Genomic DNA, 13,006 nt, shown 5'->3' on the forward strand with positions numbered 1-13,006 from the left:
CGCATACATTTCTGATGGTATGTGAAGTACCTTAGTGAAACTCAGAGATCTTCTATTTCTGTGGTAATGGCAAAAATGGATAAAAACGGTTTAATACTTTCCCCATCTCTCATATACCAAATATAAGATTTTCAAACTTCTGATTGATTTTATACCGTATATATCGCTCAATATGTTATATAAGATATCTTAACAAAATTAACTGACCGAATATTGGACAGACTATATGTATTTGAATGCCGAAAATATGTGATATTGGTCTACGAATTACCCAAACTCTCATATACCACATAAAACGATTTTCGTTATTCTAACATACCCAATGCTCAATATGTCGGTCAGTGTATAATTTATATATTTATAAAATTTATAAATTGAAGAAATTTTCCTGGATTTGATCCTTGCAAGTTGCAAAAGTATGAAATGTTGGGTTACACTCGAACTTAGCCCTTCTTTTTTTGTTCGTAGTTCACTTTATTTTATTTGTTATAAATAAAAAAAATATTTTGTAATTCTTGGAATTTTCGTTAAAAAGGTAAGAACTTAATTGGCAAGAGGCTGTTTATTACGTAAGCCGAGTGTGTAAAAGATTTTGTTTTCTGATTTATTAAATTTCTTTCCAAAGTACTTTTGATTGCTGTTGCCAGCTTATTAAAAGTGCCAACGTTAAAGCCAAAAGGAGTGAGTAAATGCAGCGGCAGAGGGAGAATGTTTCCTTTGCATGTTGTTGTAGTTGCAGCAGTACAAATACTTACCTAATTACCTTTTGCCAAGTTGAGTACCACAAAGTAAACATTTGTGCGAATGCGCTTTACATAAGGATTTATTTGTCTATATACAGTTAGTTTTAATGACCAACAAACTTGCTTTACATAATAAATACTTAAGGTCTATATTTATGAATTATGTATGATAATTACAAATTTTAATAATACTTTTCATTACTTTTGCTATTTTATCGTAACTTCTTTGGCAGAGATATGTGAATTTTTAATAATTAAGAGTAAAAAATATTTCTTCTATATTTTCAGTAATTGTAAACACACTTCCTTTGTACATGTGTACGTTTTTAGGAAAAAATTACGGTTGTAAATTATTTACAAACAGCTAAAAGTCATTTCATTAGTTGACTTGTTTGCGATAGTTTAGCGCTAAGAGTATCTCAATTGTGAATGATACTAACTAAGTTACTAGAAACACTGTAATTCCAATGGATTCCACAACTGTGCGCTTAGCATTAATGCATGGCAAAATGATTGTGCAACTCAGGGCTCATTTCAGTTGCAGAATCAGTTGCCATAGTTAGGGGCCGGCAGAGCGAGAGAATCTCTTTGAGAGTGAGTGTTTCAAGCTAGATATTTACATGCACTTACGATGAAAGCAAGAGAACGATGAATAAAATATACAATTTCTATTCAAAAATATTTATATAGTGACTTCAAAGTGATAAAAGGCTTATTATATGAAGTAATGAAGGGCAGAAAGAGAGAGTAACCATTATAGAAAGAAAAAATATCTATATATTATTTGTTTTTGCTTTAAAACTACCTAAACTTTTTAGCTATCTTAAAATTACTAGTTTTATACACAAATCACAGTGCTCTAAGAGCCTTGAGTTCATTGAAGAGCTTCTTCATAAACGCATACAACGGCTGACGGCCTATATCGAAAAAGGAACTTAGATGCCAGGTTAATGACACTGCAGTTATTGAAGGACAAGAGAAATGAAGAGCGTTTTCAAATGGCTGTTACTTATATTCTGAAAAGCTTCTTACAACCAGGTATCAACTTTCAAGAATAATCCGTTTTGTTTTTTTCTTGGTATTTAAGGAAAAATGTATTAAAGATCAACTACGCTTGGTCTTTTACAGACACAAATGACACGAAACTAAAGTGTCAAAGTCTATAAGATGACCAAACAGGACATATTGATGTTTATGGTATAAAGGGTAATTGTTAATCCATCAAACTAGTTCTTCAATTTACCACAAGGTCTTACATTAAAACAGCTTTTTCATGAATTCATTGACCGTCACAAGAGCGAACTTTGCTACGTGTAAATGATGAAGCTCAGCTGATAACAACTTAAGGTTTAAGCATCGTACTTACCTTTAAGTAGTCCCTAATTAGTAAATATAAATAATCTCACTACAATATCACCTATGAGTTAGTAATATTTTAGAAATTAACAAACCTTATAATATACTGCAAATAGAGCCATCAAATGGCCGACAATATAGGTACACATTCCTACTTAGTCGCATAACCTAACTTATATTTAGTTAGTCTACTGAGTATTCATCATGCTTTCTCTTTAGCAGCACGTCGTTATTATAGATATAGTTGCTCTTTTCAAATCCTCAGAGTGCATATGAATTTATGCAGGCCCATTTCAAGTTTTTATTTCCACTAAGTTCCTTAGTAAAATTTTAACTTACTACTTTTTAATATACCTATGTATGTACATACAAAACCTGACTTGCTAAACGCTCTCTAAAGTAATTTACATGAGAGTACCTACATTGCTAACGAAAATAACCTAAACAGAAACCTCTTTAGTGTACTTGGAGCGATCATTCAGATCAAGTATCAGTTTGTCGGGCCGCTTTGCGCGTCCAGCACCATTAGATGGCGCGCTGTTGTCTTCACCAACTGCAGAGCTTGGCTTGGGTTCTTCATTTGTGGCAGTGCCTTTTGAATTATGCGACACATCACCCGACGATTGAACATTGTTAGCGACTTCTCCACTCGTAGCTCCAATATTTGCCGCTGCCGCGATACACGCTGCCGCCATAGAGTCTTCTGAAGTTGCAACAGTGTCTTTGTGTAATGCACCACAATCGCCGCTTACGGTGCTAAGTGCAGACGTCGACTGAAAAGTCAGTTCGCGCTGTCGACTACGCAGCCGAATACACGCGCCCTCGCAATCTGAAGTATCATCACTGTTGGTGCTGCTCTCATCGGTGGTTGTGTAGAAGATGATGTCGTCCGTGGAGTGTGTCTTTTGTCTGTGGCTCGCGAACGCTTGGGTACTGGTTAGGTCAGTCGCAGGTTGCCGGTCAAGCAGGTCATTGCTACGCGTCTGAGTTACGCCAGTTCGTGCTGCTAAACTGTTCTTTTGCGCTAGGCGTTCATCGCCGGCTCTTATTATTGTAGCTGCTGCAGTTGTTGCGGACGACAGTTGTCGTAAATTTCGTTCATTCGTGATACTCTTTCGGAACTTTCTACCACCACACCTATTGCTATTACGATACTTATTTTTACAATTATCACATATACGATAGCTGATGTTTGCTCCTAAGCTCTCACTGCCGATATCCTGCAAGCTGGGGCTGCACGTTTTCGTACGGCCACTTCGTCGCTTGCTGCTGCCTCTCGTGGAAGGTGGTGTATTGGTAGCAGCGCTGCGTACATTGATGCGTCTCCTCAATGACACATCCGCCTCTGCATCGATGTCCAAGTCAGGCTGCGAGCACATACATTCCAGTTTTATATTCGCAAAGCTGATGCTGCCTTCCGGCTGTGGCGAACCGAGCTGTTGACAAGTGGCACCACTATATATACAAAGATCACTATTGCCACCACATTGTCTTTTTCCACTGCCATCATCTCGAACCGCTAAGCCATGTGGCGGGGTAAACGGCCGGCAGCTGAAATAGTGTTCTTTGGAAATAACCAAACAGCGCGTGCAAATGATGTGCCCCTGCGCACAGCCCAGTGCTTGTTGATGGAAATCCTCGCTCCGCGTTAAGTCAGTATTAATGGCGCGGTCTTCACGCAGCGCCAATAGAGACTCTTCGATTGTGGTTGTGCTGGTCTCCACCTCCAGCATTAGTGTTTTCGGTTGCGTCGGCTTAGCAGCATTGCCCGCAGGAGCAGCCGTGACATTGTTGTTGTGAGTCGTCTGCATCTGTTGATTGTACTTCTCCATTTCGGTATTGAGTGAGAGCAATGGCAAAGCACCACCGCCGGCACTGCTTACAGATACGCCACCAGCACCGCCAGGCGTATATGGGCGTACAGTTAGTTGGTTGTTCGATGTGGCTGCCTGAGATGCCGCGGCGGCGACCATTATCATACCTCCTGGCGTTTTAAGTCCGTCTAAGAGACTGGAGATTGTCATAACGGCAACACCTTTCGGTGGCGCCATCTCTTGAATGCGCTGTAGCTGCACACTTAGTTGTCGGATTTCTTCAAGTGCTTCCTGGTCCGAAAGTTTGGTGTCTGCGGAGAAAGAGAAAAGTTTACCACTGTTTATTTTTTATTGGGGCTCAGTTTGGTCTATGTTAATAAGATGTGAAAATAATTGCTAATCGAATCATTAAATGTTTTGAATAAGTAAATAGTGAATAAGTCTAGATTAATTAATCAAATTGTACAGTGCTCAGTCGAAAGCCTAATAATCATACTAAAATTTTACGTTATCGAAATGTGACAGAGACTTGAAGCAATTTTGAAATCACATATCAGATTTCTACACTGGGTGTAGCCACAGATTTGCTGTCTGCTCAGTGTGTTCCCTGTCGCAGCCAATACTAATGATGACAAATGAGCCACAATGACACCACTCAGCAAAAAGTTTTTATTTACTCCTAACGGCCTGCGGCTGATAACAGAGAATTATAACGCCATTCTGATATTTTATTTATAAATAATGGCTGTAAAATCGAAAATGTAGCTGTTTTAAATGCAATAAGAAACGAATGTGTTCGCCTACCCTGTAGGGAAACGAAAACTGGTCAGATAAAGTTCTAGTTCAGAACTGAACAGAATAGAATTCGACATTATGCTACTACGAGGATTTTGTAAACGAATAAATTACTAAAGTTTTTTTTAAAAATATTTATAAAACTAAGAGATTGTAGCAGTTTTATATCTTAAATAAAGTTGGAGCCGCTTTCGGGCATATAGGGTCAGCTATATGAGTTAGTTTATTGTATTTTTGGTGAAATAAGTCGAGTGAGCTAGCCACTCTTATAAGCTGGTTCTTAAGGACAAAAAATTATTCAATTTTTGCGCGTTATCTAAATGAAATAGAGCAAGAACGTAAACAACTAATGATACCAAGTGCACTAGATTCTGAACTAGTGCTGTTTCCTACAGGGTATGTAGATATAAACGTCTGTGTGCGTGATTGAGTTCAATAAAATACATTGCCTTTTGAGTTATAACCACAAACAACAAAGTGTGGTCAGACTAAGCACACACATACATTCATTTATCTTTTCACGCAACTATAAAATTAATTGTATTGGTTGACAAAGCGGGAAATTTTTGATAGTTGTGCTGGCAATTTTCGTAAAAAAATATTTACTCCCACAAAAAGGAAATATTTGAATTACTTTATAAGTCAGAGTACTGTATAAAGATGTATCAAAGTATTTCATTTAACGACTTGTCGTCAAATTTGTCGACTACAAAGTAAGTGACATGAAGCGTCCCAGTTATAGAGCAAATGTGAAAGATTCAAGCAAAAATTACTGAACATTAATGACGAAACGAGTCTTCTCTGTCAATGGAAAGTGGAAATTCGAGCAGCGGCGGCGGAGAGCCAAGTGCCACGATGAGAGTGCTTCGTGCTCGAGCACTTTGACAAATGATGCAATTCGCCTGACATGACAGTGCCAAAGCATTGATAACTGTCAGTGCCAAAGTATAGCAGATAGTGACATTACGAACTTATTTGAGTAATGGCGAAGGATGGCAGGTAAGCAGTTAAGCAGTTAAGCAACGGAGTAGCGGAACTATTTGAAGCAAAGCCTTTAATGGATATTTCAAGTGCATTAGATGCTGGTCGATTTGATAGGAGCTGATAAAAAACTGTGTACAAAGATAGTAATTTTTTATTATCTTTGTGTTTCTAATGATTTTACAGATTGTAATTGTTGAAATTATTTAAGCAATAAGCGAATTTCGAAAGAACGCTGCAATTCTATTAAAATTTCATTTTAGTTGTTTGTGAAGTTAATTGTTGTTTTGAAAACTTATTTGAGGTTTATTTACAAAAAAGTGGTTCAAGTATTGTAACGCTCTTTAATTTAGGAGATATTTCCACTTGCTTCGCGAACACTAAAATTAATTACCTAACCCTTTTTTGCAATTATAGAACTAACTAGAATTAAAAAAAATCAATTGATGGACTTCCGTATTCATTTTATTCATTTATAAACAGAGTTATAAAAATCGTATATTCTCAATAGTCCCTGGACATTTTATGTGTCACATAATTCCAAATCATGACGTGATGAACGTTTTTGTGAAGGCCCTCATTCAAGAGATTATTGCGGCTCGTTAACACTTAATTAGAATGAGAACTTATTGTTTTTTTTTTGATTATATCGAATCTCTAAAATGCCCAACTACAAAGACACAATGCTCGAGTAAATAACTTCGAGTATGCATGCTGAGTAGATAAGCGAAATCCCTTTCAAACTGAGGAAAAGCCAAACGATTAGTGATAAAGTTCATGAGGCATGTGAATTTGCAACTTACCGCCTGAAGTAGTGCCCGCCACGGGAACGGTGGAGGTGGTAACCGAACTGGGATTAGCAAAGGTGCGCACCTGTGGACGAAAATTGAATTTGGCGCCAGAGGATTTGGCGCCCATGCCAATGGTCTCCTGATGCGATTTACCGCTGCGCAACACAATATAAACCTGTTGAGTCATAAAAATATAAAATAAGCAACAATAGCAACAAAAGCAACAATAACAAAGTCGTATAAGTAGCCATAATGAAATAGGCGAAAACGAATTGTCATTTAGGAATTTGAATGTAATCGAGGATTAAAAAATAATATTACCACAAATGGAATTTATATACGCTCGAGTGAATAATAGGCATTCGCCTAAGTTTAGCATTCGCGTTAACTTCTATTTTTTTCAGTTTTTTTCATATTTTCTTGTCAACATAAGTTTATAAATGTCCGGATGAAACACAATGGGAGTCGATGGAGTGGGAGAGCTGCGACACTTACCTTGCTACCGAATATTAAACACAATAAAAGTGTCACCGTCAATTGTGTGTGACAGAAGAAAATGATGTAGAGCAGGTCAGGATTAGCCGGCGATTGCAGGAAGAGCCTACAAGAATTGAAGAAGCGTAAAGTGAAAAGAAATGCAAAATAAGTAGGATTTCGTTTGTGTTTTCTACAGTCACTATGCTCTATTGTATTGTTTTTTGTTTGTTTCTGTTTTTGCTGAGTTAACTCTAAATTTTTGTGTTCCAGTTAGCAGACGTCATAGTGTAATATTCCGTTGTAGAGCTCGTCTCTACCAGAGAATCAATATAATTTGAAATTTATCTGTTGGTTTTTTACTCCTTCATTTCAATCGTGTTTTATTTTAATGTAATTACTAGTTTTATTTAAGGGTTTAGAACGAGTTAATTTAAAATTTAGATAAGATCTCACGTCGATTAATCAGCGCACCTCAATTGCTAGTTCTATTTCACTGCCCACCAACTGTATTTATGATCATAAAATCGTGTAAATACTTCTAAGTATTTCTTTTATTTGTGTGTGTTAGTGTGTTGATGCTTTTCAATAATTTATTTTAAGACATTTACTTAACCTGTGAGCACATTACTTACATCGAAACGTTGAGGAAGCAAGTCAGCAGGAATTCATTGTAGATGGCCATGGAGATGAAGCGACTCTCATTGAATTCGGAAGGCGCCTTACGCACCATAATACAAAGGCGCACACCCCAGGCGAGAAATAGCACCTCCACTATGGAATTGTGGAAGAAAACGTAAAAATATAGTGAAAATTTAAAGTAAATATTATTTCAGCAAAAATCTAAAAGCAGAAATAGTAATTTTATCAGTCTATTTTTCCATTTTACTTCTGAGCTTTTATAATACTTCCGACGCTTTGGACTTTTGCAATTACATAATATTTCGTAATGCTCTTAAATGATTTGTATGCATGCCGCATTTGTGAATTATGTAATTTCTATTTTCTTCAAAATCACGAAATTTTTTAAGCTACTTTAAAATTTATGCGAATATTGATTTGATGACGTTTAAATGACACACATACTTGCACACGCAAGTGAGCGAACGCAAGCGAAGTTGAGAAGAGAAAAAACGTTCTTTAAAAATTTGTAAGTTTTCTGCATTATTCATGGCGCAGCACAACAATTTTTCACGCTCGAGTGCTATGCTTTCTGCACCAGCACTAACAACGACAACAGCAACAGCAACGGCATACAGCTTTCACTTTGCAACAGCCTTTGCTATGATTTGCTTCACCTTTTTTTTTTGCTTTTTTTTTTTGCTTTTCTGTGCGCTCCCTTTGGTTTCGGTAATTTTGTAATCTTTTTCTCGGAATTTCGCCTGTCGCACTTGTGTTTCGCATATTTGATGAAGTGGTTCCCTTCAAATCTTTTTTGTTTGTATAATTTAATGTGACACACATTTCATGCTAACATAACTTCCTGCTTGTGAATAAGTGACTTCATACGGTTAAGCACTATTGGCTTATGTGTGTGTGGGTATATTTAAGGCCATGTACGTGCACTCACTCTCACTTGCGGAAATTGCCCTCTATTTGGAGGCAAGCGAGTGTGGAGAGGAAAAACTTTAATTCGTTTATAGTTCTGTTTGCGGGAACTAACAGATTTAGGTACAATTTAGCAGCTTAGTTGGCTTTGTGCACTTACTTCAAGTTCCTTATTTGAATGCTTAAAGTAATTTTATATTTAATTTAATGCAATACATCATCTTGGCTTGGATTCTGCCAACTGCGTGGTATGAGGAGAGTAAACGTCGATGTTGGATGAGCAGCGCTTGATAAAAGCTGAATCATTCCTGTCTACCTATTGATATCACTAACAACTGGCTTAAGTCGAAACAGCGATATTAAGACAGTAACCTTTTGAAAGACAACTTTATTATTTGCCCCATAATTTATTTTTTTGTAAGAAAGATGCCTTTTGAAATTAGCAAAAGTAATATATGCCAACGTTATCATTCGGTTTTCATTGTTAAGGTCTGTTGTCTAGTATCTATCTTTTTCGTTTCACTGTATTCATAGCCTAAACTTTTCATAGAAAATGTTATACCGCTATTTGCTCTCACATATGAAGAATTATTTCTAGCTTAATTTTTATAATATTATTTCGGCATTACTTTCTAATTATTAATTCTCTAAAGCTTGCTTAGTTGCTTTGCAGAGGATCCTTAAATGAGTGCAGCTTAAATTCTGAAATTTTCTCCCTTTAAGTAGTCGACGTCGTTGGCATTAAGGAACATCGTATTCCGCAAATATGCAAATAGCTTTTTATGTATATAAGTATGCCCCTTAGTTCGACCGTATGTCCGTATGGATGTAAACAGCCGAGTGAGTTTAATATCCACCTACGAGAGCAGTGGGTGTGCGGGCATGCTCCACGAAACCGGCTATCGTGTGTGCCAAACAGTGCTGGGTCAGCGTATTTGCGGTACCAAAAGTGTGACTGCATGCTCAAGCAATACTTTAAGTTTACACATCATGTCGTTAGCCATGGACCTTGGCATGCTTGGCGTACATACGTGTAAATCGCATATGAACTCGAAGCACGAGTACGTGTCTGTCTATGTGTGTGTAGCAAGCGCACGTGTATGACATTTTTATCCCTTTATTTAAAGCAAAACTATTACGGCGTCGAGGAATGCAAAAGCTGTTAAGCCACTTAAGTCGGCGATGCCTAAGTGTTCGACACAAACTTATTTCTAGCCTGAGCTCTCTTGTAAGTCGTAGATCTAATCAATAATATTTATAAAAAAAACAATATGCTTTCCACTACAAACAGTATGAGAATATGTGCTTGTGTATGTATATAGTTTTTGCATTATTTTTCGGACGACTTCAGCTCCTTTGTATTGCGAACGAGTACTTACTCGATGTGAAAGTGTAATCCCAGTAATCCGTTTTGCATAAAAATGCTTTCAGATCATCAGCAGTGCGGCCAACCACAACATCGGGCGGTGCAACCAATGTACGCACCAGCAGGCACGTTCCAATGACACCGCAAATAATGCCGAGCCGCTTCAGTAGTGCTGCGTCTGTGATTTTCACCGCTTTTGCTGAGCGAACACGAAATATCACCGAAATGCTGCATTTTTAGGGGAAGAGAGAGCCAAAGAGACGAAGGTGTCAGTCGAGCATACATACTGTTATAAATGTTCATATGAGTATGTGTTGCATGTGATTAAAGTGCTGAGAATTTAAGTTCCATTTTGCAATTAGAAACTTGACTCACCGCCACGTTTTAAGCATCAAAGCTCCATATGTTAGTGAAAATCCAATTTCGCGTAGCCATATTCGCGCCGTGCAGGTGTACAGATTCGGATTGGGATACATCACAATGTTCTGTAAAAACAGTAAAAAGAACGGTACTTGCATTTTGTATAGTTTTCTGAATGCATTAGCAATTCATTCATTGCATTGATACAAAAAAAAAATTAAACAAAGAATATATATTTACTTCAGCCCCGACAAATGAGCAGGTTTTTGGCGAGAACAGGAGGTGTGCAAATTAGCAGATCAATATCTCAAAATCTGATTAGTTTGTGTATATACAGACAGACAGACATGCTAAATGTACTCAGCTCGTCACGGCAATCGTTTATATCTACACTTTATTGGCTCTCCAACGTTTTCTTCTGGATGTTACAATGCAAACTCCATAACAAACTTAGCATACCCTGTTCAGGGTGTAGAAATTAGGGTTAATTCATAGTCCAAAAAAGGTGTTTTAGGGTTAATGCAATAGTTTGTGCGAGAAATAAAATTTACGACTGATTTATATTAAGCATTACTTTTAACCGGATTTGAATGAAAACAACTTTTATGCGAATATTATTGCATCGATTCTTAAACTGACCGATTTGACCTTGTTAATATCGAAGTATAATATTTGATGTCACTATATAATTGTAACTGCGTTATAAAAGTCGTCGTAATTGTTGGGAAAACTAATGCCATTTTAGAACTACTAGGCGGGAACTTAAACTTTCCTAAATTTTTAAGAATTTATGTGCCTTTAAGGGGTGTTTGTCAGCAATAATCTTTTTCTCTTGTGCAATTCCTTAAAGATATCCAGTTTTTATTAATTGAATTGACATCATGACTCATGTGCTCATGCATCATGGAATTTGACATAATGGAAGCCCTGCCTAAGTTTGTAAGTCTATTTATTATTTAAGTTATATATAATATTTATCAGTATCGCATCTGTATGGTCCTAAAAATTTGTAGAAGTATAAAGCTGTCCAATAGAAATTGTTTTTAAGAATTGGGCAGCATTTACTTACTGTGCAGTAGATGAAGAAAGCGCCCAGGGCAATGACGCGCAACAGAGCCGGGCTGGCGGCACGAACAACCTGTAAATAAAAAGGAGAATATGACATTCGACGTGTTGTGTGGATATTGGCATACGTTACAATTCAATAAAAATAAATAAATCATATTTGTGAAAGCACATTGGTAAGCTTGCCACACTCCAAAAACTACGCGGCGTATATTTATGTATGTGACACTTCAGTAATGATATTTTTAACAACCTCGACTGTTGCTGGTCAGCCGGAAATCTATAAAGTTTTATGTTATTTGGTTTACGATCGTGTCTGGCGTATCCATCCGCTCCAACAGCGACTCATCGAACATGCACGAATACAAAGTGAAAATACGCGAACCTGACGCTGGTCTTACATAAAAATTCACTATGGCAGTGTTGCTGCAACATTCGTTCGACGCATTTAGATGAAAACAAACCACAACGCCTTAGCGTCGCCAGCGCCGTTGGAGATACGCAAAAAATTAGCACTGAAAACATACTTGTATAGTAAAAGCTAGACTTGGTTTTGGAAACGGCAGCATGTTTCATTTTTGTGTCTGAGCGCGCACTTAATGACGTAATAAAGAACAAAGCGAGGGGATTGGTTAATGCAATAACACATATGCCGCAGGGCGATGTGCACCCACATTCTAGCCGTAAAACTAAGTGCAGGAGTTGCTATAAACTCGGAGTTTTAGAGGGCCCAGCCACCGCGGCAAATGACGCCACGTTTTCCGCCACAGACACCACATGTCAACAGCAAACATGGAAAAGTAATAAAAATTGTTAAATTTTATTATGACGTCGCAACTGTCGCGCCACACACTCGCTCTTTTCTGGTCAGTCTTTACAGGTCGCACCGACCGAAGTCCGGGTCGTCAAGGTTAATGCGTTCAATGTTAACCTGCCGGCATAAGTGCCTTTGTGGTTGGCGGCGGACAGCCAAGTTGGCGACTGGGCTCTGCTGTCGCGCTGCGTGTGGCCGGACAATATGTGTACCGTTACTGTTTTATGTTGGCGGAGCAAAGAAATTTACTTTTTTACGTGCAAATAATGCTTTTGCTATTGCCGTTGTTCTACACATGGCATGCAAGTGTATAGTGCGAGGTACTTACCTTCACTTGTTGATAGCGGAATGTGAACCATGCGGCCGGCGGTAGTAAACCGATAACGGTGCAAGCCAGAACCAAAATACTCGTTCGCATCGGCCAATTAAGCGCTGCAATACAAGGCGAGCCGTCCTCGCAGTAATCGCAGCCCTCGGCGCACGGCAGGCACTCGTACTCATTGATTATATTGTATGTGGAGTTTCTGCCCTGAAAAGTATGTATGTGTGAAACTCTCATAAATGAATTGAAATTTTATGTTTTAGTATTAATTTGTACATATGAAAATTTCTAATCACTTTGTGGTTAAGGAGTCTAATTACTATAGGTTAAGCGTTAGAAACCTTTGTGAATCTGTAAATGGAAGTCACTCAACAACTTAACACTGAACACTCCAATCAGCTTAGACAAATATTTATCGCTCTGCGACGAAGCTTTTCCGTTTCCTTTTGTTTCATATATTTGGAATTTTTTGAGTGATTTGTTTAAACGTCCATCATCGATTAATGCATGTCATTTGACTACAGTTAAATCACATCAGCAAGTAGGAGTTTTCTATATTTCGGGCTGATCACATTAT

General features: G+C 37.8%; 1 protein-coding gene across 1 annotated transcript in view; it reads right to left on the reverse strand.

Annotated features, from left to right (window-relative positions):
* Positions 1-795: 795 nt before the first annotated feature.
* Positions 796-13,006, reverse strand: part of LOC106623219 (uncharacterized) — a 112,526-nt gene continuing 100,315 nt past the window's right edge. Inside the window, exons 7-14 of the mRNA XM_014243039.3 lie at positions 12,436-12,636; positions 11,298-11,366; positions 10,244-10,353; positions 9,882-10,096; positions 7,590-7,728; positions 6,976-7,081; positions 6,493-6,655; positions 796-4,224 (exon numbers count right to left, since the gene is read on the reverse strand). Of these exons, the coding sequence (XP_014098514.3) occupies positions 2,540-4,224; positions 6,493-6,655; positions 6,976-7,081; positions 7,590-7,728; positions 9,882-10,096; positions 10,244-10,353; positions 11,298-11,366; positions 12,436-12,636 (2,688 nt within the window). The 3' untranslated portion in view covers positions 796-2,539. The remainder of the gene's footprint in view (positions 4,225-6,492; positions 6,656-6,975; positions 7,082-7,589; positions 7,729-9,881; positions 10,097-10,243; positions 10,354-11,297; positions 11,367-12,435; positions 12,637-13,006) is intronic.

The sequence above is a fragment of the Bactrocera oleae genome, chromosome 4 (assembly GCF_042242935.1).
Source record: "Bactrocera oleae isolate idBacOlea1 chromosome 4, idBacOlea1, whole genome shotgun sequence".
Classification (NCBI taxonomy): Eukaryota; Metazoa; Arthropoda; class Insecta; order Diptera; family Tephritidae; genus Bactrocera; species Bactrocera oleae.